Source organism: Myotis nattereri (assembly GCF_964212035.1).
Source record: "Myotis nattereri genome assembly, chromosome: 18".
NCBI lineage: Eukaryota > Metazoa > Chordata > Mammalia > Chiroptera > Vespertilionidae > Myotis > Myotis nattereri.
In genome coordinates this window covers 5,539,218-5,561,188 of record NC_138093.1, presented here as the reverse complement: position 1 = coordinate 5,561,188, position 21,971 = coordinate 5,539,218, and the positions used below count along the sequence as shown (strand labels likewise).

The following is a 21,971-nucleotide window of genomic DNA, read 5'->3' as shown; positions in this document are numbered from 1 at the left end:
CGCGTCGCTGAGGGCAGTCTGGGGAACTGCTTTCAATGTGGAACAAGGAGGGGTCTCTGCAGGGAAGAGGGCCTGGCCCTCATGTGCCAGCTGGCACCGCACTCAGCCCTGCTGCTGGGCCAAAGGGCTGGCAAGAGACGACAGTGAGGAAAACGTAGGTGACGAGGAAGAGGGGCCTTTCCAAGATCACAGAGCCCGACCCCGCTCCCTGGGCTCCTATTTTGTTCTAGAAGCTTCGGGACAGCTGCTGCACAGAGCTATGTGCTAAGGCAAGAAGCTGAGCCCAAGGAGGGCAAAACACGGGGTGCCCAGGACTACTTGGCCACCAAGACTGGACGTCAGGGGAGGAGCACAGCCCTGCCCTCGGCCCTCGAGCCCGAGGGGGCAAGCAGCCAGCAGGAGCCCCAGGTTTGGGTAAACCAGTGCTCTCCACTCACCCACAGCTCTGTAAAGTTTATTTTTGTTTTTGGTAATCTTCACCCGAGGATCGGTTTCCATTGATTTTTAGAGAGAGTGGAAGGGAGGGGGAGAGACACAGAGAGAAACGTCGATGTGAGAGAGACACATTGACTGGTTGCTTCCTGCATGTGCCCTGCCCAGGGCTGGGGATCGGGCCTGCAACTGAGGTATGTGCCCTTGACTGGAATCGAACCCAGGACCCTTCAGTCCGCAGGTGGATGCTCTATCCACTGAGCCACACCGGCCAGGGCTCTCCCATGGCTTTAAAGTGACTTTAGTGCCTTTGCTGTGTTGGAGTTCAGGAGACCCTCACCTGGCCCCCTTCCCTCCACAGTGCCTGACCCCTCGTGCCCTGGTCTGGGGCCAAATCAGCACAGATTCCCGACAGGCCACGAGGGCAGATCTGTCCCTCCAGAGCGGTCAGGGGACAACGGATGTAAGAATCACATCCTGAGTCTTCTAAGTGGTCCAGAGCTGGAGGGCGGGCAGTGAGGTCAGCCTCACAGACACGGGAGGTGAGAGGTCATTTAGAAACGCTCCTCACACAGAGAAAGACGCCGAGCTCCTGAGACATGCGACGTGCGTCAGGTCACACAAGAGCCTACGAGGACCAAACTATGGACAAGACCCAGGGCTCTGTCCACAAGTGCTTTCTCAAGAGGGACTCCAAGAGCCACAGCTGCCTTTCAGAACTGCAGGAACCCAGCCCTCCGTCAGGCAGGCAGCCAAGACATGGCGGCACCGCCAACACCACCAGGATCCAACCCTCCTGTCTCCTGTCCAGAGTGGAGGCTCAGGATCCAGCTCCCCGTCACCTTTTACTTGCACCCAGTACGTTTCCCCATTTCAGTCCACCGAGTCACCCGTCAGCCCAGCTAAGAGTGTAAAAACCCTACCACTTCGGGAGTGGAGCCCGTGAAGGTCACCAAACAGACCACTGAAGTCCAAGGCCAGGGTGCCAGCTAGAGTCAAAGTTTGGAGGGAGTCATATTTCCGTTTTCTTCCTCGGCAAGTAGGAGCTGGAGATCTGGTGCATGATCACCAGGGCTGGATAGAGGGGCAGCGCCAGGCACAGGTACCAGGCCGCGCCTTTGATCTGGGCCTGGAACCACACCGAGGACATGCCCAGGAACACCGTCACGGTCGCCATCAGGTAGACCACCAGGCCACACGTCAGATGGTAGAGCTTGAGGCGAGCCACCCTGGAGACCCTGGCTGCCCGGGGGAAGAGCAGGCAGAGCCCACACAGTGCCTGGCCCCCCGTGGCCAGCAGCGTCAGAGCCCCCACCCAGCTGTGCCAGGAGGCCAGGTGGGGCAGCTCGCTGCGGGTCCTGCTGGCGATGATGAAGCCCAGCCCCAGGGCTGCGCAGAGGAGGGCCAGGCTCTGCCCCGCCCAGTGCAGTCGGATCCGGGCCTTTCGGGAGCAGAAGGAGAACAGGGAGTGCTCAGGCGAGAAGAGGAGGATGGCCTCGGCCATGCAGACGCAGAACTGCGAACAAGAGAGGGCCAGTGAGCCTGACGGCCAGCCTGGGCGTCTGAGAAAAGGGAGGCGCTCTCCTACTTATATCCAAACAAGGACACGGGGTGGGGGCTAAAGAACCCCACCAGGACCTCCTGCCCCACAGGCCCACTTGGCTGGGCACAAAGGGGAGTCTACACTTGAGCGGAAGTCGCTTGTCATTCAGGCTGACATGCAAAGTCCACGCTTCCCCCGCCCCCCACCTGCCCTCAGACGAAGACTCCCCTTTCTTGGCCAATGGAAACAACAAATGTTAAAAACGTGCTCCCAAACTTTGGGGGAGGAGTGGCTGGCTATCACCCCGCCCACTTCCTCCTCCCAGGCCCTAACGCAGAAATGCCTTCCATGCCCTCCCACCCCACTGACTACTTGGCACAGCCCAGCCCTCCCTGTCCCGGCTCTCAAAGGCTGAAGGGAAAGCTGGAGGCGGCCTGCTCCCCACCCCGGGAGCCTTAGCAAGGCTGGGCCTTCTGGAGCCTGGATGTTCCCCTAGGGACAGAGCCACACCAATCAGCCGCATACGGAAGCCCAAACTCACCGCCAAGGCCATGAATACAGGGTGCCAGGAGAAAAGACCTGAGAACCAAAGAGAACAGACTGACGCCGGGCACCATTGTTTCTGCCTGAGGCTGGCCGGAGCCCAAAGCATCTGCCTACGGGGGCAGGTCAGCGTACTGTCCCAACCCTGACCAGGAATCAGGGCAAAGGGGAGCAGCCAAGGTTAGGGTGAGCAACCACGAGGCCAAGCCCACACCAGTGCAGCCTGCGTCCCCTCGCGCACCTGGCAGCTGTCAGCCCAGTGCCCCCGAGACTGCACCGCAGCCTCCCTCCCTGCACCCCCCCCGCGAAGGCTCTGCTCATGGGGAACTAGGGAGTTCGCTCCCGTCGTCTGCCTCCCCTCCCCCGCACCCAGAGCCCTGCCTACCCCGCGCCGGCCCATCCCTCCACAAGGGTCCCCACTCCGTCTCCGGGGCGGGGGCTCCCACGCGCAGCCCCTCCAGCCCCTCGGCCCCGCCCCCTCCTGCCCCTCGGCCCCGCCCCGCCGCGCCCCGCCCACTCACTGGTTCCCGGCCGGGACAGCACAGTCAGAAAGATGGTGAAGCCCAAAGCCAGCAGGTGCGCCAAGATCCCGCTGCCTCTCCGCAGCCAGCGGGTCAGTCTCGGCTCCCTCGCTGGAGCGGGAACCAGACCCAACTCCAGGCTCTGCATGGCCGGACCGGACCGGCGCGCACTCCCGGCCGCCCGAGCGCGTCTTCCGGGTTCGCGATTGCCCGGCGCCGCGGCCGCGGGAGGCTCCGCCCCGGACGCCCGGCGGTGCGGCGGGTGCGCCCACAGCGCCCTCTGGGGGACGGGGGGAAGCGAGCCGCCCGGGAGAGCCCAAGGGCGCCGGGCACTGGACAGCTCCTGGGCCGCTGTTTCCACGCCAACCGCACAGGACCTTTGTCTACAAGGGCTCATGTCTCGGGCAGCGGCGGAAACCACATGTGGGACAACTGATTTCACCCCAAACCCCAAGTCACAAGTTGGCGACACTGAACCAAGACACTGGAACCCTGGCTGCCCACTGTCTCCATCCATCCTCCTTCTGTCATGTTAAGGGAATAAGATCCCTCCCTGCCTGAAGGCCGAGGAGAGGAAAAGGAAAGGACGAGGGGAAAACCGTGCCCTGCACCCAAGTGAACTCAGGCTTGAGGAACAACAGTCTGACTGTCCCCAGTGAGACAAATGGAGGAACTAGGGCACTCCCAGCCCCAGCCGCCTCCACACCATCTGCTCAGCCCTGGGGAGCCAGGCGATCCTAAGGGACCAGGGCCTCCCACACCGCGGGAGTCCTGTGATCACGCCACTCCCCTTCCTGCCTCCCACAAAGGTGTGGTTCAGCTCAAGGAGGCCTACCTGGGAGAGGCTATACCCTTTCCTTAAGGGCAAACCCAACGGCCAGGGAGAGGCCAAAACAGGCAGAGACATTCTGAGACGTTACCAACTCGATTCAAGCTCCCGCAGCGAAGATGAGCTGCTAGTTAGAGGCAGGAACAGCTGAAGAAATGAAGCGGTAATTCGGAGGCGCGATGGAGGCCCAGGCTTGCAGAAAGACCATGAAAGGCCCACAGGCTGACCCCCACAGACCCTCGGGGCAAAGACCCAAGAGCAAAACCAGAGGTGTGGCTCCCCTTCCCGTCAAGCTCCCTTCCCAATAGGACTGGGGTCAGCTCTGGGGTCAAGATTCTGGGGAGCCCTGCTCGCTCAGAGCCATGCCTCCTCACCCTGCCTGGAAAGAAGACTCCCCAGTGACACCCCCCCCCGGCCATTTCCACACTGTCTCAGGGGACAGAGAGAGGGAAGCTGGAGGCTGGTTCTCCATCAGCTCAGCTCCTGGGGTATGGCTGGGGACAGTAAGGACACTCATTTTGTTAAAGATTTTCCCCTTCCTTTTCTAGGTTTCTGTTTTTATATTTTTCTTAGCAGCAACAGAACAGGGAGACAGTCTTGAGGTATTTTAAAGAGGTTTTTTTTTTTCTTAAAAAAAATAATATAAAGTTATAAAAAGCGGCAGCAGCCTGGGGCCCGGATCTGGAGGGGAGGAGGTGCTGGCGGCTCCATCGCAGTGGGCAGGCACTTTCTCGTTAATGGGCTTTTGACTGCAGGGAGACAAGAGGCGAGAGACAGGGTCAGGCTGGGGGCCTGCGGTCCTCCTGCTCGGCCGACTGTGTGGAGCACAGAGCTAAGGCCGGACTTCCCCCGCTGGCCTGGTGGGGAAAGCTGGGCCAGGAGGAGGCTGAGCGCCAGCCCGCAGGGCCGGCCCGGAGAACAGCCACGCACACCTGGGCCCTGGCCAGATGTCACACTCACCACTCTCACACGGGTACAAGGTGTTGGCATGCATCTGGCCCATGCCTAACCCAGGAAAGCACCCCCTTCCCATGCCAGTAACTCCCTACTGGCTGAGAACCTGTGACAGATCCATGCTACGCCCGGGCTCCATCAACAGAGGAAAAAAAAAAAAGAGCTGGCTGCTGGCTTTCCCAGAAACCCTGGAAAACCTGCCTGGCACCCGAAAACCTGGAAGTGGGTATGTGTGCAAGGTGGGCATGCACGCCTATGTGGACCGTGAGCTCTGTCCCCGCCCCTCCATGCTGGTGCCCAGAGGCAAAAGCAATGGGTGAGATGGGCCCAGCCACCCTGCTGGGCAGTGGTCAGGCCACAGCTCCAGGCTCACGCTCAACCCACGCCCAGAGCTCATGGAGACACGCTTCCTTTTGTTCAGGGGCAGAGGTAGCTGCAGTGCTCAAGGCCACAGCCACTCAGAGTGGCCCTCTGATGACAGCACGAGTGGGTGTGGGAGGGGGAGGCAAAGGCAGCCCCTCCTTCGCCTGAGGGAGCGGGCGGAGACAGTGAAAGGCTCACGAAGCGAAAGCCTGTCACCTCGCAGTGAGCTGCCCCACCTCTCCCTGGCGATGGCCCCCTCTCCTCCGCTCCCGGCGCACCCACTCACTCAGCACCTGTCCGCGCCAGTTCCCACCGCGCTCCACCCTCACCCGCGCTGCCCCTTCGCTGCCCGTGCTCTGCGGGGAGCTGGGCGGGTACCTTCAGTGCAGAACACTTCTCCTCAAAGGCCAGGGCGGGCCCCGGCTTCTTGCGGCGCACGGAGCAGGCCGCGTCGGCGGGGGGGCCCGCCGGGCAGTGCTTGGCCTTCACTGGCCGGCAGTACGTGGCCAGGTTTTTCCGCTTCTTGGCCGCCGCCTCCTCGGAGAGGCAGCTGCTCGGCAGGGCCTTGGCTGGGTGGCCGGCCGCGCCCTGGCTGTCCAGCTGAGAAGCCTTGACCGGTGTGGGCGGCTGATGAGGGGAGCCCCGACAGTCCAGGGGCCCTGCCCGCTTCACTCTCGGCCCCACCGTCCCGTTGAGCCCCACGGCCAGCGCGGTTTTAGTCTTGGCCGAGAGGCCCCGGCAGCCGGAGGGTTTGCCTTTGCCCGGGGGCTCCAGGATGCAGGTCCGTTTGAAAGTCGTGGGGCCGGGGGACAACTTTCGCTTTCGGGAAGGCGCCTCCACTTCGGCCCCGTCCTTGCCTTTGGACGACTTGCTGGCCTTGGAAGGCGGGAGCTTGCTGAAGGACGGCGAGGGCGTGTTGGCAGGCAGTGGCGAGGTGATGGCCTGGCTCCCGCCCATGCACTCCGCCTGGCTGCAGGCGGCTGCCACACTGGGGGAGCCGGCAGGGTAGCTGGGGGCCAGACTGTCCTTGGTGGGGGGCGTGGAAGCTGGGCAAGCAGGTCTGGGGGGTGGGCCCGGAAGGTGGGGGCAGCTGCCCATAGAGGCTGGGCTCGGGGGAGCAGGGAGCGGGGAGCTGGCAAGGTGGGATGGAGGCTCGGCTGCCGGTGGGATCTTCCTGTAGCAGAGAGAGAGCCACGGTCAGGTCAGGTCAAGCAAACGAGGGCCTCTCCACCAACACACTCCAGCCTCTGCCCCACCTAGAAATGGCCCAGAGCCCTGGCAGTGCTGCCATCTGCTGGGAGACGCTGGAACTGAGGGTTAGAGAGAAGGCACAGGGACAGACAGGCAGGAATGAGCCAGGATAGAGACCCATTAAGGACACCCTTTTAAATGTTGGAGCAGCCCCTAATCCTAGTTTCCTAAAAGGTGCTGGAAGTATGGGTAAGAGTGAGTCATTCCCGGACCCCATTCATGCCCTGCGCTAGCCCATCTCCGGGCTGCCCAGTCCCCCCACCCTTTCCTGTAGCCGGGGTCTTCCTGGCCAGCAGCCAAGCCACACCCATGGGTCCATGTGAAGAGTAAGGGCTGCGGAGGCCCACGTACGCCTGGGGCCTGGGGAGGAAGTTCCGAGCCCAGGAACTCACTTCCACATGTGTGAGCTGAGGTGCCTTTCCAGCATGGAGCTCAGCGCCGAGCAGAAGCGGTCCAGCCTGCGGCTGAACACGTAGCACCCTGGACTCACCAGCCGGCTCCCAAAGGTGCAGAACTGGAGACGGAGGGAAGGCATGGGATCAGTGGGCCTGAGATGCAGGGAGGGCACCTACCTGCACACAGGGTCTGACCCCCTGCACACTGTGGGCAGGAGGCTGGGCCACCCCCACCCGGGTCCCCGCCCCAGGTCCTTACCGCCTGTGGCCTGGGGGGCCGGGTGGCATAATGGCAGTCAGGGGGGAGGTGGAGGTCATCAGATGTCCCCTCCTCCTCACTCTCCTCGCTGGAGGCCTGGGCCCCACCCCGGGGCAGGGGGAAGGGGAACAGGCCTGGGTCCCCATCACCACCACAGGGGCCTTCATCATCCAACTCACTCTCAGAGGAGGCCCGGGACCTGGAAGGGCCAAAGGGGATGTGAGGGCGATGGGACAGCCGTGGGTCAGGGTGGGGGTATCCCTGAACCCGCCCAGCTCAAAAAGCCAGGGCAGACACCCTGCTGAGCCATCAGACAAAGAGGAAGGGAGGAGAGGAAGGGAGGGAACAACAGAGCTCACAGGGTGAGAGGCAGAGATCAGGGGCTGCGGCTCCCGGGGAATTCTCTCCCCAGCCCCTCACTTCCCAGGCCCTGCCTCCTTGGGGGAAATTGCTCCAGATTCGCCTCCTCCAGAAAATCTTCTGAGTTTAACTGTACCCAGCTCTGGTCAGCCCCGTCAATTCTCTCAACCCCCTTCTCGCATCACACATTCCTGGGAGCCTGTCTGGGAGCTGAGCCTGTGTCGCGTGTCTGCCCGTGTTACAGGCAGAGAGGCGTGTGTCTCCTTCCGCAAGGCAGGCTCTCCCCAGGGTCCAGCGCAGCCTCTGCACACGAAGGGGCCAGCGAATGAATACACAGTAGGACCGCCTCGCCCAGGACCCTGACCCTTTCAGCTCCCTGACCCTTTCGGCTCCCCAGTGCCGAGTGTTGGCCTGTCGCAAGCAGCTGGGAAACCGCTCTCATCCTGGGTGTTGGAACTGGCACACCAGAGGCTGGGGCACCGTGGTCGGCTTGGTGAGAAACAGGGAGTCACCCACTCCCGCACCCACCAGGGCCCCAGGTCTCCCCCCACACTCGGGGCGGAATGAGTAGCACCTTCCAGCGTGCTCCCTGGGCCTGTCTCCAGGGGTCCCTGATGGCTTGGGGCTGAGTGTCCCCAGGTGAGATGCGGCTGGATCCTGGACGTACCTGGGCAGTGCACAGTAGGGATAGGTCTGCTTGGCACGAGCAGAGAAGGTGCTGCTGGGAGCAACCGCTGCTGCCACAACCGGGGCTGAGGAGGGGGGCTCCTGGGAGGGGCGCTCGAGAGCCGGCTCCTTGCGCCCCGGGCTCTTCTCCTTCGGGGACTCCCCTTTGCGGGAGTTGGCCTTCAGCTCTGCCACCAGCACGTCAAAGTCCTTAGCCCGGCCCTGGACCTCCCGGCGCTGGTGCACCGAGTGGATCTAGAACACAGCAGGATGGAGGGGTGGGGAGGGGGTGTGAGCTGAGCAGGGGTGAGGGGCAGCGGTGTGCTCTGGCCTGGGCAAGCAGAGAGAGAGGGGATGTGAGTGTGTTTGCGGGGGTGTCTGTGTGTCTTTGTTTCACTCCCCACAGGACCAGAACCCTCCTCAGAATCGGGGGATCTGGAAGCCACCCCTGGCCTGCTGCCCCCACTCCAGGCCCACTGCGGGCAGCCTCCCCTCCCCCTGCCCATCCCTGGAGCTGGGTCTTGGAGAACAGCTCCATTCCTCTCCTTGCCCAGGGCCCAGGTCTGTGCCGCCCTCCCTCCCTGTGTGGGGGTGGGGGGGTTGGGGGGGTGGGGGTTAGGAGGAGGGTTACCTTGCAGGTCAGCAGGCGGGTGCAGATCTTTTTGGTCTCTGGGTTTATTACCCCACACTGCCTGTTGAGGTCGCACTCCTTCCCTGTGGGGAGAGCGGTTCCAGTGAGTCTCAAGGGCATTTCCAGGGGGGCCTCAGGCGAAGAGCCCCCTGCCCCTCAGTGCAAGGCGGCAGCGTCTGGAGAAACATCTCCACACCAGCAGCTCTCTGCTGCCCAAGACCCCTCCCGGCCCGGTCCGCAGCCCAGGCACTCCTTATGGAGACTCCAAGCCCCAAACAGGGCAACACGTATCAAAACACACAAGCAGCCACAGACATCTGGGTGCCAGGGGTCCGGCTGTGGGAGGCGCCCGGTGCCGGGTCTGGGGGAGACAAGGCAGTCAGCAGCCCAAGGTGAGGCAGAGTCATGTCCCCGGCGTGGGCACAGGCCCCTTTAGCCTCGGTTGGGAGACTGGCTGGAGGGAAGCTTCCCTGAGAGCAAGCAGGTCAAACGCGCCCACGTCAAGAGGTGACCAGCGGCTCCGGCACCCTGGGCACCTGCGATGGCAGGCCCTCTCCTTTCTGCCCCTTCGCCATCAGGTCCAGCGACAGAGCATGAGTCCCCACTCTACCTTCCTGACCCCCAAAACCACGACTACTCACGGGCCATTTTCCGGTGGGTCTTAGGGGGCGGCCTGGCCCCACCAGGCTCCTTTTCAGGGGGGCTGCCGTCAGCCCGGTGACCGGGGCCCTCGCCGGGGGGTGTCTTGATGCTCTCTCTGCCAGGAAGTTCCTTAGGAGGGGGCGCCACGGGGGGCTTCCCAGGGGCGTCCTTGGTGAGGCTGCCGGGCTGGCTGAGGAAGGCGGAGGGCGGGGCCACCCTGACTCCGGGGCCGTCGGGCTTCGGGAGACCAGACATCTTCTCCAGATTCACCACAGGCACGAACAGGCTGCACATGGAGAGAGGGTGTGGACGGGGGCAGGGAGGCTGGGCCTGGGGCCTGGGCTCTAGCCCAGAGCCAAACACTTCCCAGCCCTGGAACTTGGATGGGCTCCAGCAGGGATGCAGAACATGGGAGGGGGGACCCCTATTCCCCGGAGCACCCGGGAGGGGCTGCCGACGGAGCTGGCTGCCCCCTGCTGCGAACGGTGCCCATGGCCCCCCATCGCCCCCACTGCCCCATCTGGCAGCCCCTCCCCGGACTGGGCCAGGGTCCCGGGGCGTCTCCAGCCTCTCCTTACCAGAGGTTGTCCTTCTGGCTCTTCTCGGGTGGTGGGTGGCCACGGCTCCGGGACCCCTGGCCCTTCTCCCTGGAGGAGGTTTTGGTGGAACCTGGGGCCCTACAAGCGGGGCCCTGCCCATTCACTACATGGCATTTCTGAGAGCTGGCAGGGGCTGGAGGTGGGGGTGGGGCCCGGGCGTAAAGCTTGCTGAGGGGCCCATGTCTTCTTTCTGTCACCAGGAGGTGGAGAGAGCAACGGAGGTGAGTAACTGGCTGCCTCCTTCCCGACCTGCTCACCCTGCTCCCAGACTCACACAGAGAATCTGGAGTTTAGATTTCTAACAGGCCTCCTTCCCCTCGGAACCTGAGTCTTCAAGACTCAAAATTCTAGGGCCCAGCTTCCCGGATCTCTTAGCTCTTCTCCCTAAACTCCACTAGAAAGAACTGCTGGGAGTTTTGCTCAAACGCTAACCCCAACAACCTGCCTCGATCTATGCAGCCACCCCCAGGACCTCCCTCTCCCCAAGGCCGCCCTCCCTCACACTCAGGCCTCCCAGCTGACCCTGTCCTGGGGGTTCCCTTCCATCCTCCCCGCCCGCGGCTCCGCCCCAGGCCCCCTCACCGCAGTGCTTCTGGAAAGCTTGAGGCTTCACCACTTGGCTGCAGTGGTTACACACAACCAGATAGAAGTCGTCGTAGGCCGGGCAGTGCCCGAAGATGGACATGTCTGCAATGACAGAAACCCTCATCACTGGGGCTGGGGACCCCAGGGCTTCCCTGTGAGATCGGGGAGCACTTCTCCCTGTTGACATGACGGGCTTCCTGCTGGAGGCTCCCAGCTTCCAGAGTTCAATCGAAGCAGTCCCTAAGAATGTGGGCATCGACCCCCTATGATTAGGATCTCCTATGACAGGTGCCAGCAGCCAGGCGCATGGGCCGACTCAGACCTATGAGAGAGAGGATCCCAGACCTGCTGCCCCGCCCACCAAACAGCCACCTCCTGGGAGGTGGGGAAGAGGGGAAGGTGGTCCTGACTCCCACCTTCTTTAATGAGGGTCATGGCATCCAACTTCTTCGTGCTTTTGTTAGTCTCTTCCAGCTCAGGACCTGGAGGAGAAACACAGCTCAGAAGGACCACCTCCTTCCCAGAAGCCCCATCTATCTCCTACCCGCCCAGGGCCTGCAGCCTGCAGCGGGGCAGTAGGAAGCCCACACTCCCTGACGAGATCCTGATGCTCAGCACCACTTGGGGAGCCTGCAGCGGCTCATGCTTCCTCCACCTGCTACCCTGGAAGGAACTGGTGCCGTTAGGAGGGATCCAGCCACCTTTCCTATAGACTCCAAGGCGAGGTTCAGGGTCCCACGGCCAACTGCTTGCATGACTGTGAGTCAGTATCTTCCCCACTTAAATGGCAAATAGTCTTGAACGTATTTTCCTATAGATCCCCAAGTCCCTTCTTGAGATTTCGCAGATGGGTCCTTTCTGCTACTCCATGGCATCCCTAACAGAAGCTCTCCCAGGTCCCCATCCCCACCAACTCAATCTTGTTCCACCTGGGTTACCATGGCATTGTCAAAGCTACACCCAGCTTCTCAGGTCCTGCACGGGTAGGATGGCCAGAGCAGAGAAGCTGATGTCTTGGAGCCTCTGGCATCTTCCAAGTCCCCTTGGTCGGTGATGCGAGCACCTTCCCTCTTCAGGGGGTTTTGGGCAAGGGTTGCCCTTGTACCTCTCACTTTCTGGGTGGATCTTAGTTGTGCAAAGCAGCTCCTGCCCCATCCCCCTACCTGACTCCTCTCCCCTCCCTCCTCTACGCCCCCTCCCTGTCCCTTGGAAAAAAAAAAATCAATTCTGAGTCACCAAACCGGCTGATTCCATTTCCGGTTCTCAATGCACCCAGACCCTGACAATGGCCCTATCCTTGCCCACCCAGCACGGGGCAGTCCCGGTGGCCAGGGCTCCCGCGTAGGTCTGCTTCCGATGCCTATGACAGAATTGCCCCTTTCGAGGTGGAGGAGACGGCTGACAGTCTTATATAATCTCCGGATATGAGGGGTGGTGGGTTAGGCATGCGGGAGACAGGGGCAGCCCCCACTCTCCAGTGGGTGAAAATGGGGGGCTGGACAGAACTGAGCAGGGAGTCCGGTCTCAGGAGAACAAGTGTCATCAGGGGCCGCACGGAGCGGCCCTCCTCCACCGCCTCTTGTTACTTGCAAACTTCTTCAGGGGCGTGATGCCTGCTGTCACCTCAAAGGCCACGAGGCCAGGTGCTCCCTGGGGCCCAGGACACAAAGATCAGGAGAAGGGGGCTGCCAGTGCGATCACCAAAGGCACCCAGGGGCCTGGAGAAGGTGGGGTTCAGGGAAGAGAGCCAAGAGGTAGGGCAAGAGGCCCAGGAAGGACGGTGGGTTGGAGGCATGGGTGGATGGGTGGATGGACAGAAGGGAGGAAGGAAGGGAGGATGGATGGATGGATGGACGGACGGACGGACCGGTGAACGAATGCGGAGAAGGCAGGGGTCCAGGAGCATCCCAGGCGGCAGGCAGAAGCCGAAAAGGAGCAGGAGGCGTGGGGCAGAAGGCGAAGGAACAAGGGGGACGGGGAGGAGGGCACGGAAGTGGGGTGCGTGGGAAACACGTGGAGAGGACTGTTGCGGATGGGGAAAGCCCGAGGCAGGTGCAGGAAGGGCGGGAACTGGGGGGCTGCAAGCAAGAAGAAAGAGAAAAGCAAGCACATGTGGGGACAGGTACTGGGCACCGGCAGAGGCAGAGGCGGGCGGGGTGGGCTGCGGGCGGAGACCCGGCGCTAGGACCCGGAGGCGCGAAGCAGGCGGAGCGGGCGGGCACTAGGACCCGGTGGGTCCTTTGTTTGGGGGGCCGGGGAGCCGGACGGCGGCTCCCGTCGGCAGCTCCCCTCAGCTGGCGGGGACCTGGAGGGGGGAGGGGAGACAGGGATGGGGTCCCCGGACTCTAGGGGAGCTTCACTCACCGTCGGCCGCGGGCAGGTCGGCCCGTTCCACCCACGAGCTCCAGCTCTGTCCCGCGAAGTCATCGAGACTCGGCACCCGCCGCTCCAGAGCGGCCATTGCTGCCGCCGCGCGTTCACGCACCGCCATCACCGCCGCGGACGCGCGCCCGCCCGGCGCCGCCGCCGCGCGGCCCCCTCCCCCGCCCCGCCGCGGGCACGCCTCCCCCTCCCACCTTTCGGCTCCCTCTCTGCACAGGCGCAGCGCGGGCCGCCTGCCCCTCGCCCTCACTCCCCCAGAGCCTTCTGGGAAATGTAGTCTTGCAGGAGGTGCTGCTGCCCACCGAGTTTGCATCGGGAGCTCCTCCGAAATGCACAGTGATGGGGGGAAACGAGACGAAAGCCCCAGGACCTCCCCCCCTAACCCTGGCGCACACGTTCCTCCTGCTGCCGGCCCACTCAAGTTCAGCGCACACGCGCCCCGGCCCGCCCCCCGAGCCGCGCGCCTCCGCCCGCGGGCTGGCGCCCCTGCTCGGGCTGGCGGCTGCGAAGCGACTTCGCTCCCCTGTAGATGGAACTGGGTAGGTGCAGGGAGGTGGGCGCTGTGAAGCAGAAGGGCAGGGGGAGGGCGTCTGCACGATGCGCTGAAGGACACAGGGGTTGGCGTGGGGGAGGGTCCTCGGCTCCCGCGTTGTGCCTCCCCGGTGGGAACCCCGCTGCCCTGGTGCGGAGCAGAGGGTTGGATGGCCTTGCCCGGGTTTGAGAGGACCTAGCCGAGCTGACCGAGATCACCTGTCAGGATGACAGAAGGCTGTCTCGGAGCCAGAGCCAGCCCCGGAACTGGGTCTGCAGCATCTCTGCTGATCGGCTCTCTCCTCCTGAGCACAGCGATCGATACCCTGGACTGCCTCTCCCAAACCCCGGCTGGACCCTGACTCCATCCATCACTTTGGCTTCTTTTCCTAATGAATATTTTGTCTGCTGGAAGGGCTGCTACCAGAGCCTTGGCATAGGGAGATTTCTCATCAGATCTGTCATTTTCCTTGCTGAAGCCTGGGAAAGACCTTAATGATCCACCTCTTCCTTTTTTCAGCGGATAACATTTCTTCCCACCCTCACACAATCAAGACACAAAAGCCCGCCCTTCCCCATCACATCAGAAGAAAGATACTCTTTCTCTTATTCCTCCTCAACCCCTCACATTTCACCCCATATTCATGCCTTTCGCTAAGGGGGAATGGAATCAGAGGCAAATAAATCCAGGTCTGTGACTCCAAGACCACTCAGATTCCTTCTCACTTTCCCCTAAAGAATGATCTCTGAGGGCAGGGAATCCTGAGAACCAGAGAGGACCCCACCCCGAGGGTGTCCAGGATCCTGGTGACATTGAACGTAATCTTGTACCCAGGTGTATTGTTCTAGGGGATGTAAATGTAGCGAGCGGCTGTCAGAGGGGAGAGGTGCAAGTTGGTGTAGCAAGAACCTTTCTAGTGAAGAGGGCAAGCATATGGCCCCCTTGATTCCAGCAGGAAGCTTGTCTGAGTCACAGATGGTAGGAGAACAAATGAAAGCAGCATTGTGGAGGCCTCTCTCTCTCTCTCTCTCTCACACACACACACACACACACCCCTTTTGAGCTTTCTCTAAATTTGCTAATGAGTCTTGGTTTCTTTGGACTAACTGATGCCACCCAAAGGAATGTCACCCGGAGCCGCTCTTCAGTTTGCAGATTCTGCAGCTTGGGGTGCAGAGGAGAGAGGGGCAGAATGATGTTTTGGTGGAAACGCAGGTATTTGTCCAAAAACTTAAAGTGGAGGGTTGAGGGGGGGGGGAGGGAAATAAAAATCCCCAGAAGGGCTCCAGTCTTGGCTCCTTCATGACAAATGCTTGAAGCACTGTTTATTCCAATGTGTGATAACAAGCACCAGAAAACAACATGCAGCATTCTCCTCCCGCCCACGCCCTGTGATCCCGAGACAGGAGACCTGTGGCCACGGTGGCGGCGGGAACTCATGTTCAGGAAAGGTCCTGGGTGGGCAGTCTGGCGGGGTCAGAGTTCACTAGGGCAAAGGGCCTGCCTGTTAGCCTCCTGCAGCAGCTGGAGAAACCAGACACCTTCTTCTACCTCTGGCCCCACTGGGCAAAGCGGTGCTGCCAGCCCTGGTTGGAGGGGACATGAATCCCATGAGGACAGCCCTGTCCTTGGGCACTCGGCCTAGCCCTGCCTTTCCTCTTAGGGGGAGAGAGAGAGGCCATAACCTAAATCAAGGACTTCTGGCTGATAAGAAGCCGGGCTTTTGAGAGGAAAAGCCTGCTCTGCTCCAGGGGAAGTGCTGAGCCAGGGGTCCTTGGCAGGAGTGCGTACCCACCCTTTCCCCACTGAAGGGCCGTTTGCTAACTTTGGCCCCCAAAAGAGAACACTTTATCCATCACATTGTAAATAAATTATAAATACGTACACAGAATCCAAACAACGTTCCAGTAGAAGCTGCTCACAGACCCCCACAGGGGCCAGCTCGGAGAAAACGAGGGTCACCCCTTTGTTCTCTGTGTCTCTGGAGGCAAAACTGTCCCTCCTTGTCCTTGAGTAACCATGGGGACAGCTCAGGACAGAGAGAGGTTCAGACTTAGAAACACTCTCATCCTCGTAACCTCTCTTCTTTCCTCAAATCCCTTTCCCCAAACAAAACAGAATGGCCTAAGTCTTATTCCCAAGGGCTCTGCAGTATTTGAGGGTATAAATCTACCCCCACAAGTGGGGGGGGACTCTGCCCCAGAGAAGAAATGATTGGCCCAAAGGCAAAGGCCCTGACTCCTGGGCACCCCAGTAATGCGCATACTCCTGTGAATGGCGTTCAGGGAGGTGAGGAGGTTGGAGGGGTTGACTCAGTCCTGAGCAGAGACTGGCATAGGCACGTTCGCCTTGGGGATGATAATGGGCTAATTGGCACTGGGATTGGAAAATGGCTGGATTCATCCTTCTTCATCCTTCTCCGGGCAACCTTATGGCCAGGGCAGACTGGGTAGGAGCCGGGTGGGGGACAGATGGCCCTGACCTTGTCGGCACTGTGTCTTAGGCTGGGGGTTCAGAGAGGGACTGAAGGCGGTATCAGGAAGAGGAGACAGACACACCAAAGACAAATATGGAACTGGGTCCCGAAATGAAGAAGCACCAACAGCATCGGCCTGCCCTGGACGGGGTGGGGAGATAGGGCCTGAGAGGGATGAGGCAGGAGGGCAAAGGGAGAGGGCACGTCCATTTGTAAGGTGAGAAGGGGAAGTATGAAAGAGGGGCCAAGAAGGAGAGGGGCGGGGCAGAGAATGCAGAAGAAATGGGCCCATCCATCCATGTCCTGGGGTCCGGGGCAACTTAGCCTCATGAACGGTCCTTTGGGCCTTTCCAAAGCCCTTGTCTGGCCCCAAGGAATGAAAGGAAGGCCTGGCCAGACTTGACAAAGGATCTTGAATGCCTCAGACCCAAGGGGGAGGGAGACGGGCAGAGAGGTTGAGGGGAGGGCTGAGATGGATGGAGGGGCTCTTAGACCCCTCAGGTTGTGTCCCAAGTGTGAGACCAAGCCCAAGAGGGAGGTCAGGGAGGAAGGTAAGGAGTTGAGGGCCAATGTGAGTATAGAGAGTCGGTGGTAAGAGCCCCAGCTTGGAGGGGCGGGAGGACTGAGGGAACAGAAGAAACTGACTCCCCAGCAAGTTTCCTGGCTTTAGTTTCTTGAATTTCAACGCAGTTGCAATGTATCTGCTCCCCACTGAGTCTAAGGCCCCGGGACCCGCTGAAGGCTGTTTGCCAGGCTGGGGGGCCTCCCCGGCTCACACATGGTGGGCTCAGTGGGCAGCAGAGGCCAGAGGAGAGTGGGGAGCACGCTGAACTAGAGCGCTGTGGTGAGCAGCGCCGGCACGAGGCCTAGATGGCAGCCATCGAAAAGGGGTCTCTAAAGCACTGGTGGGCCCTCTACGCAAGGGACCAGGAAGAAGGCTGCGGCCAATGTTCCCTCCCCCCACTTTCATTGAAGCTGGACAGGTTGATAGAGGTGGCTGCTAGGAACCAGTCTCAGGACTCTGGTCTCCTGCCTCCAACCCTCACCTGTAGCAGAGGCTGTGAGGGTCCCTACGACCTAGGTGAGGTGCCTGGGTCCAAGCAGTAGACAAGAAGCTCCTGCCATGGGGGGCTCCGGCGGCGGAGGGACAGGAAGCCACCGGGAGGGCTGCCCAGGTTCCCGACAGCTGCTGCCTGCCCATCCATGGATGACTTCTCAGAGCCCAGAGTGGCAGGGGAGGGGAGTTGGAGGAGCAAGAAGAGGGAGGTCCTGGGAGCCGAGGTGGTTGAAGAGGTGCATCCTGTTCGGGAGTAGCCAGGTGGGGGCTGCTTACTGCTTCTCCACGGCTCCCTGCTCTGCTGTGCTCTCGGGGCTGGGGCCTTGGCCCTGGTCCTGGCCCTGCCCGTGCCACGGGGTCTCCTTGAACACGAACCAACAGTTCCCGGCCCACAGGAAGAAGTTGATAAAGCCGAAGAGCTGCAAAGACATCGGAGGGATTTATGAGAAGAGTGAGGGAGCATTGTGGGAACCGGGAGGGGAGGACCTGTGGAGGGGCAGATGGGGAGAGGTACAGAGGGCCACAAAAACTAACAGAAAACTAGATACTGAGATAGAGTTCAAGGCCATCACCCACTAAGGGGTTCTCTGGTGACAGTGTCTAACTCTGTGTACAGATGCCCCCAGCTGTGGCTGGGTCGCTAGGAGACTCTGGCCCCTGGAGTGGAGCGGCACACACGTGGGACCCAGTTCCCAGGGCCTTCTGCGGGTGGGTGTGGCCAGAGCTGTCCAAGGTGCTCCTTTCCTAGGGCCGAGGCCTGGCAGGGACCCAGCCAGGGCTATATTCCAATACTTATTCACAATATTTAAAAGCCTACCAGCAGGAAGCATTTAGGGGGAAGTGTACTGACGCCTGCAATTAACTTTGAAATGCATTAAAAATAAGACGGGTTGATAGATGGAGAGAGGCGGACAGATAGGTGATAAAGCGAGTCTCGTAAAATGTTCATGGTACAGGCTAGGATGAGTACGTGGGTGTTCATTGTGAAACTCTGTCAGCTCTGCTGCATGCGGGAGAATTTTTACAATAAAATGTCAGGGCGGGGTGAAATCTCTCAGCGGGGTTCCAGCAAGGTCTAGAAGGCTCCCTGGTGTGCCAGACACTAACTGGGCCTCCGGGGGGTACAGGCCCTTTTCGGGGTAGGGCTGAGGTGGCTGGAAGACAGGGGACAATGGAAAAGCTCGAGGCCTCAGCTATTTACCAGCTGATATGAAAATATGTCAACGTTATAAAAACTGGGATGGCCCAAAATATGCGTGCCAGCTGGACCCACCACTGCCCAGAGCCCTTCTCCAGCCTGGAGGTCTGAGTCCTCACTCTGGGTCTGGTCTCTCTCTCTCTCTCTCTCTCTCTCTCCTGCAGAAATGGGGCATGCAAGCCTGGAGGTGGGGGGAGGGAGGGGAAATGGGAAGGTGGCAGCAGGAGGAAGGGACAGGAAGCTCAGTGCTCTCCGGTTCTCCCCATCCCCGATGTCTGTCTTCCCAGGGTCAGCGAGAAGCCAGCAGCCAGCATCAGGCGCAGGGCGCGCTGACTCCAGGGGTAGGGGACACCAGCTGTGGGGACACCCTCTGTTCTCAGAACTTGCTGCTAGGACAGCCCTGGGCAGTGGGATAGCCCTGCCTCCCCCAGACCCCCTGGTGGCCGCAGGTCTCACCACGGAGAGATTGACCAGCCCCATGGAGGGTGTGGCCCCGGCACTGCACACGGCATCCTCTCCGTGGCACACGGACATGGCTACGGTCAGGCTCGAGGGCCGCGTGGCCCCCTTGACGTCGGTCAGGCCCTTGCCCCAGGCAGCTGCAGCCACCAGCCAGAAGAAGGTGAAGGAGACGGTCACACAGAAGTCCTGGAGGAGCAGAGGCACAGGAAATGCAGTCAGACCCTGGGACCCCCCACTTTTGTCCTCTTGCTCTAACGCACTGGGATCCCGGGGTCCCGGGACAGCTCCCCTTCCATCTGCCCAGAGCCTCAGGGAGCCCGGATGGTCTCGGAAACTCTTTCACTGTCACCAACCGAAGGCATCCCACCATGGGGACACCCTGCCTGTGCCCTCAAACCGAGCTCAGGTAACAGTGTGTCGAGGCATATCTGCTGGTCAGTGTCACCCGAAACCCACGTGTCTTCAACTCCCCACTCTCACTTCCCTGCGTTTCCTTAAAATTTTTTAAACATTTTTCCCTTCTTAAACTTATTTTCCAGTCACAGTGGGCATACAACATTGTATTAGCTTCAGGAGTACAATGAATGACTGGACAGCCTAGCTTTTCCATCCATCAACCTCTGCTCAGCGGCAGCTGGCGGCAGAGGGGCACCCCTCCCCCCGCATGCCTGGGCTGGGGAGACGGTGAAGGGCAGAATATGAATACTAGCTAACACTAAGCCAGGCTAACTATATACCAAGACGTTGTTTTGAAAGTTCTCATCTTTTAAAAAAATATATAAATTTTTATTGATTGAAGGGAACGGGAGAGAGAGAGAGAGAAAGATCAATGATGAGAGACAATCATTGATCGGCTGCCTTCCACACACCCCCTACCGGGGTCGGCGCCCCCCACCCGGGAATCATGCGCCCTGACCAGGAATGGAACTGTGACCTCCGGGTTCATAGGTCGGCGCCAGTGCCGCTGGCCAGAGCCCCCTTCCTGACGCTATGGTGCCTCCGGGAGGAGACCAAGCGATGATGGGAGGTTGGCGCAGGCAGAGCCCTGGGACTCAGGCCTCCACGGGTCTGTGGGGGGCACCTGGAGGGGCCAACAGCAAACAGCTGGCAGGTGCCAGGGTCCCAGGGCACGAGCTCGGGCCTCAGTCCCCGCCCCAGCCCTCCTGGCCGGGCCTCTCACCGCCAGCGGGAAGCGCTTGTCCTCCGTGTAGAGGCGGTGGAAGCGCAGGTAGAACACGAGGGCGGCCATGGTGTAGAAGAAGGAGAAGATGCCCAGCGTCACGAAGAACTCGGCGGGGGCAGAGAAGTCCCCCAGGAGGTTCATGGTCTTGGAGGTGGACTCCTCGTCACAGAGCGGCATCTCATACTGGACCCGGTTCAACCTGCAGCGCGGGGGGCGGGGGGGGGGGCTCCTGAGCGGGGCCATCCTGCCCCGGGGTCGTCTGTGCTCTCCCAGAGCCAGGAAGGGGGTGTGGAGGGAGGGATGCCACACCCCACACTCAGCCCCCCACCCCCACCCCCCCGCCCAGATACGGTGACTCCGCTTCCAAGTGTCTCCAGGGCCCTTCAGGTCACGACCCCAGTATATATAGTCCATCTATTTCTGGGAGCCAAGCAGCCAGATCAGCTCTCTCTGCCCCAGAGAAGGCACAGGCCGTGGTGGCCACGTTGACACACGACTCACCCACTCCCAGGCCTTCCTTGGGCCGCAGTGAGACAGACAAAGCGGAGAACACACATCCCAGTACATGCAAGAGGCCGTTCATCTAACGCGGCTGCTGCTCCTGGAAATGTCTGAAAAGGTGGCCCTGTCCCACTGTCCTCTGGACACCTGGGCTCCCCCTGCCTGGAGGAAGGCTGTCCCTCCTCCCTCCTGGGGGCCGGGGCTCCTTGTAAGCACCCACACCTGCTCTTTGGGGTCTAAGTACTAACACGCTCCCTTCCCTTCAGGGCGGGGAGGAGGCTCTGAGGGGCAGCGAGCCCCGCCCAGGCTCCTGTCACCTCCTCCAGGCTGCGTGGGTCCTTTCTGTGGCTGTCATTACCTGCCCTCGGTTATCCGTGGGCTGGGACAGGGTTATAACCCTGGCTGTCTGACTCCCCTCGTGTTTTTCTCTGGTCATTTGTCTGAAGTTCCTAAAGGGCAGGAAGGACCCGGTCTGGAGTGACACCCCACGATCTGGGAGAGGAAGAGGCCTCGCCCGTCAGGACCGGGGCTGTGCGGGGCCACCCCGGCGCCGCTCACCTGAAGGGATAGCCGAACAAGACGATGATGGAGCTCACGTCCTTGGCTTCGTTGTTGCAGCGAACCATGGCTCCTGTCTCCCCGCTGTAGGAGCCGCAGCACCCGAAGGCGAAAATAGCAAAGAGCTGGGGGAGAGGGAGCCCTTTGAGTCGGAGGCCTCCGCTGGCCGAGGTCTTGTCCTCCAAAACCACCCTCTGACCAAGCAGCGCAGGTATGGGGTGTGTGTGTGTGGGGGTCCCTTTAATCCAGTCCCTCCTGGGGAGACCCGGGTCTTCTGCTGGTCTTCCAGCCTCCGGGGCTGTGTTCACCACACAGGGTGCTGGACCCAACAGCCAAATGCATAAGGCGCCTTCGAGTGGCGTCTGGGAGGGAAGCGAGAGGAAATGCATGGTTCCCCATCTCCCCATTGGATGTGACATTGGGGGACCGACCACCGTCTTAAGGTGATGACGAGCACAGAGCTTTAGGCTTTCGGAAACTTCTGGCTCAAAGCTGGCCTTGAATTTCCTCCCCAAGGGAGAGGCGCCTGGAAATAGAGTCCCCTGCTCTAACCACGACGGGGCCCACTCGGAGTTCTTCCCATTCACCGAGTCCTTACCTTGTGGCTAACGTCCTGCCTCAGTGGAGGCAGAGCCGAAGCGGACAATCCCGCCTTGGCCTTCAGAGGGGCCAGGAGGGCAGGGCAGAGCTGCTGCCCCAGGTACGGCCAGCAGCAGAGCTGGTTGGGTGGTGCTGAGGGTCCTGGCTCCAGCCCAGAGAAAAGCAGCTTCCACTCGCCCTCCCAGCCTCCTGCCTCCCTGGCGGTGGTGTCTCCCGTTGTAACTGGTTGATGCTGCCACTGCTCAGGGTTAAGAACCGGACGTGTTTCAGGCAATGTGAATTGTTATCTTCTCACTTTACTGAACCTCTGAGTCTTAAGGGAAATGAAATGACCTCATCCCATGATTTCTTTTCTTTTCTTTTTTTAAATTTCTTGATTTGAGAGAGAGAGAGAGAGAGAGAGAGAGAAAGAAACACCTATTTGTTGTGCCACTTACTTATCCATTCAT

The 21,971-nt window shown here is 60.8% G+C and overlaps 3 protein-coding genes across 4 annotated transcripts; all 3 read right to left on the bottom strand.

Moving 5' to 3' along the window:
- Nucleotides 1–438: 438 nt before the first annotated feature.
- Nucleotides 439–3,329, bottom strand: CYB561D1 (cytochrome b561 family member D1). Of its 2 annotated transcripts, none has more exons than XM_081112980.1 (3): nucleotides 3,040–3,329; nucleotides 2,517–2,554; nucleotides 439–1,948 (listed from the first exon to the last, which is right to left on the bottom strand). In XM_081112980.1, the coding sequence occupies exons 1-3, from the start codon at nucleotides 3,185–3,187 to the stop codon at nucleotides 1,445–1,447; spliced, it is 690 nt and encodes a 229-aa protein (XP_080969106.1). In that variant the 5' UTR covers nucleotides 3,188–3,329; the 3' UTR covers nucleotides 439–1,444. The 2 variants fall into 2 exon arrangements, with proteins under 2 accessions (XP_080969106.1, XP_080969105.1); XM_081112979.1 differs by lacking the exon at nucleotides 3,040–3,329 and adding an exon at nucleotides 2,904–2,977.
- A 1,110-nt stretch (nucleotides 3,330–4,439) lies between these two features.
- On the bottom strand, nucleotides 4,440–13,073 carry ATXN7L2 (ataxin 7 like 2). The gene is made up of 11 exons (XM_081111914.1): nucleotides 12,938–13,073; nucleotides 10,990–11,055; nucleotides 10,571–10,675; nucleotides 9,968–10,178; nucleotides 9,389–9,675; nucleotides 8,748–8,830; nucleotides 8,118–8,371; nucleotides 7,091–7,289; nucleotides 6,829–6,950; nucleotides 5,564–6,359; nucleotides 4,440–4,617 (listed from the first exon to the last, which is right to left on the bottom strand). Exons 1-11 carry the CDS (start codon nucleotides 13,062–13,064, stop codon nucleotides 4,603–4,605), a joined length of 2,265 nt encoding a protein of 754 aa, XP_080968040.1. The 5' UTR covers nucleotides 13,065–13,073; the 3' UTR covers nucleotides 4,440–4,602.
- Nucleotides 13,074–16,049: 2,976 nt separating this feature from the next.
- On the bottom strand, nucleotides 16,050–21,467 carry SYPL2 (synaptophysin like 2). Its single transcript, XM_081111887.1, has 4 exons — nucleotides 20,923–21,467; nucleotides 19,861–20,062; nucleotides 18,675–18,866; nucleotides 16,050–17,439 (listed from the first exon to the last, which is right to left on the bottom strand). Exons 1-4 carry the CDS (start codon nucleotides 21,339–21,341, stop codon nucleotides 17,293–17,295), a joined length of 960 nt encoding a protein of 319 aa, XP_080968013.1. The 5' UTR covers nucleotides 21,342–21,467; the 3' UTR covers nucleotides 16,050–17,292.
- Nucleotides 21,468–21,971: the final 504 nt, after the last annotated feature.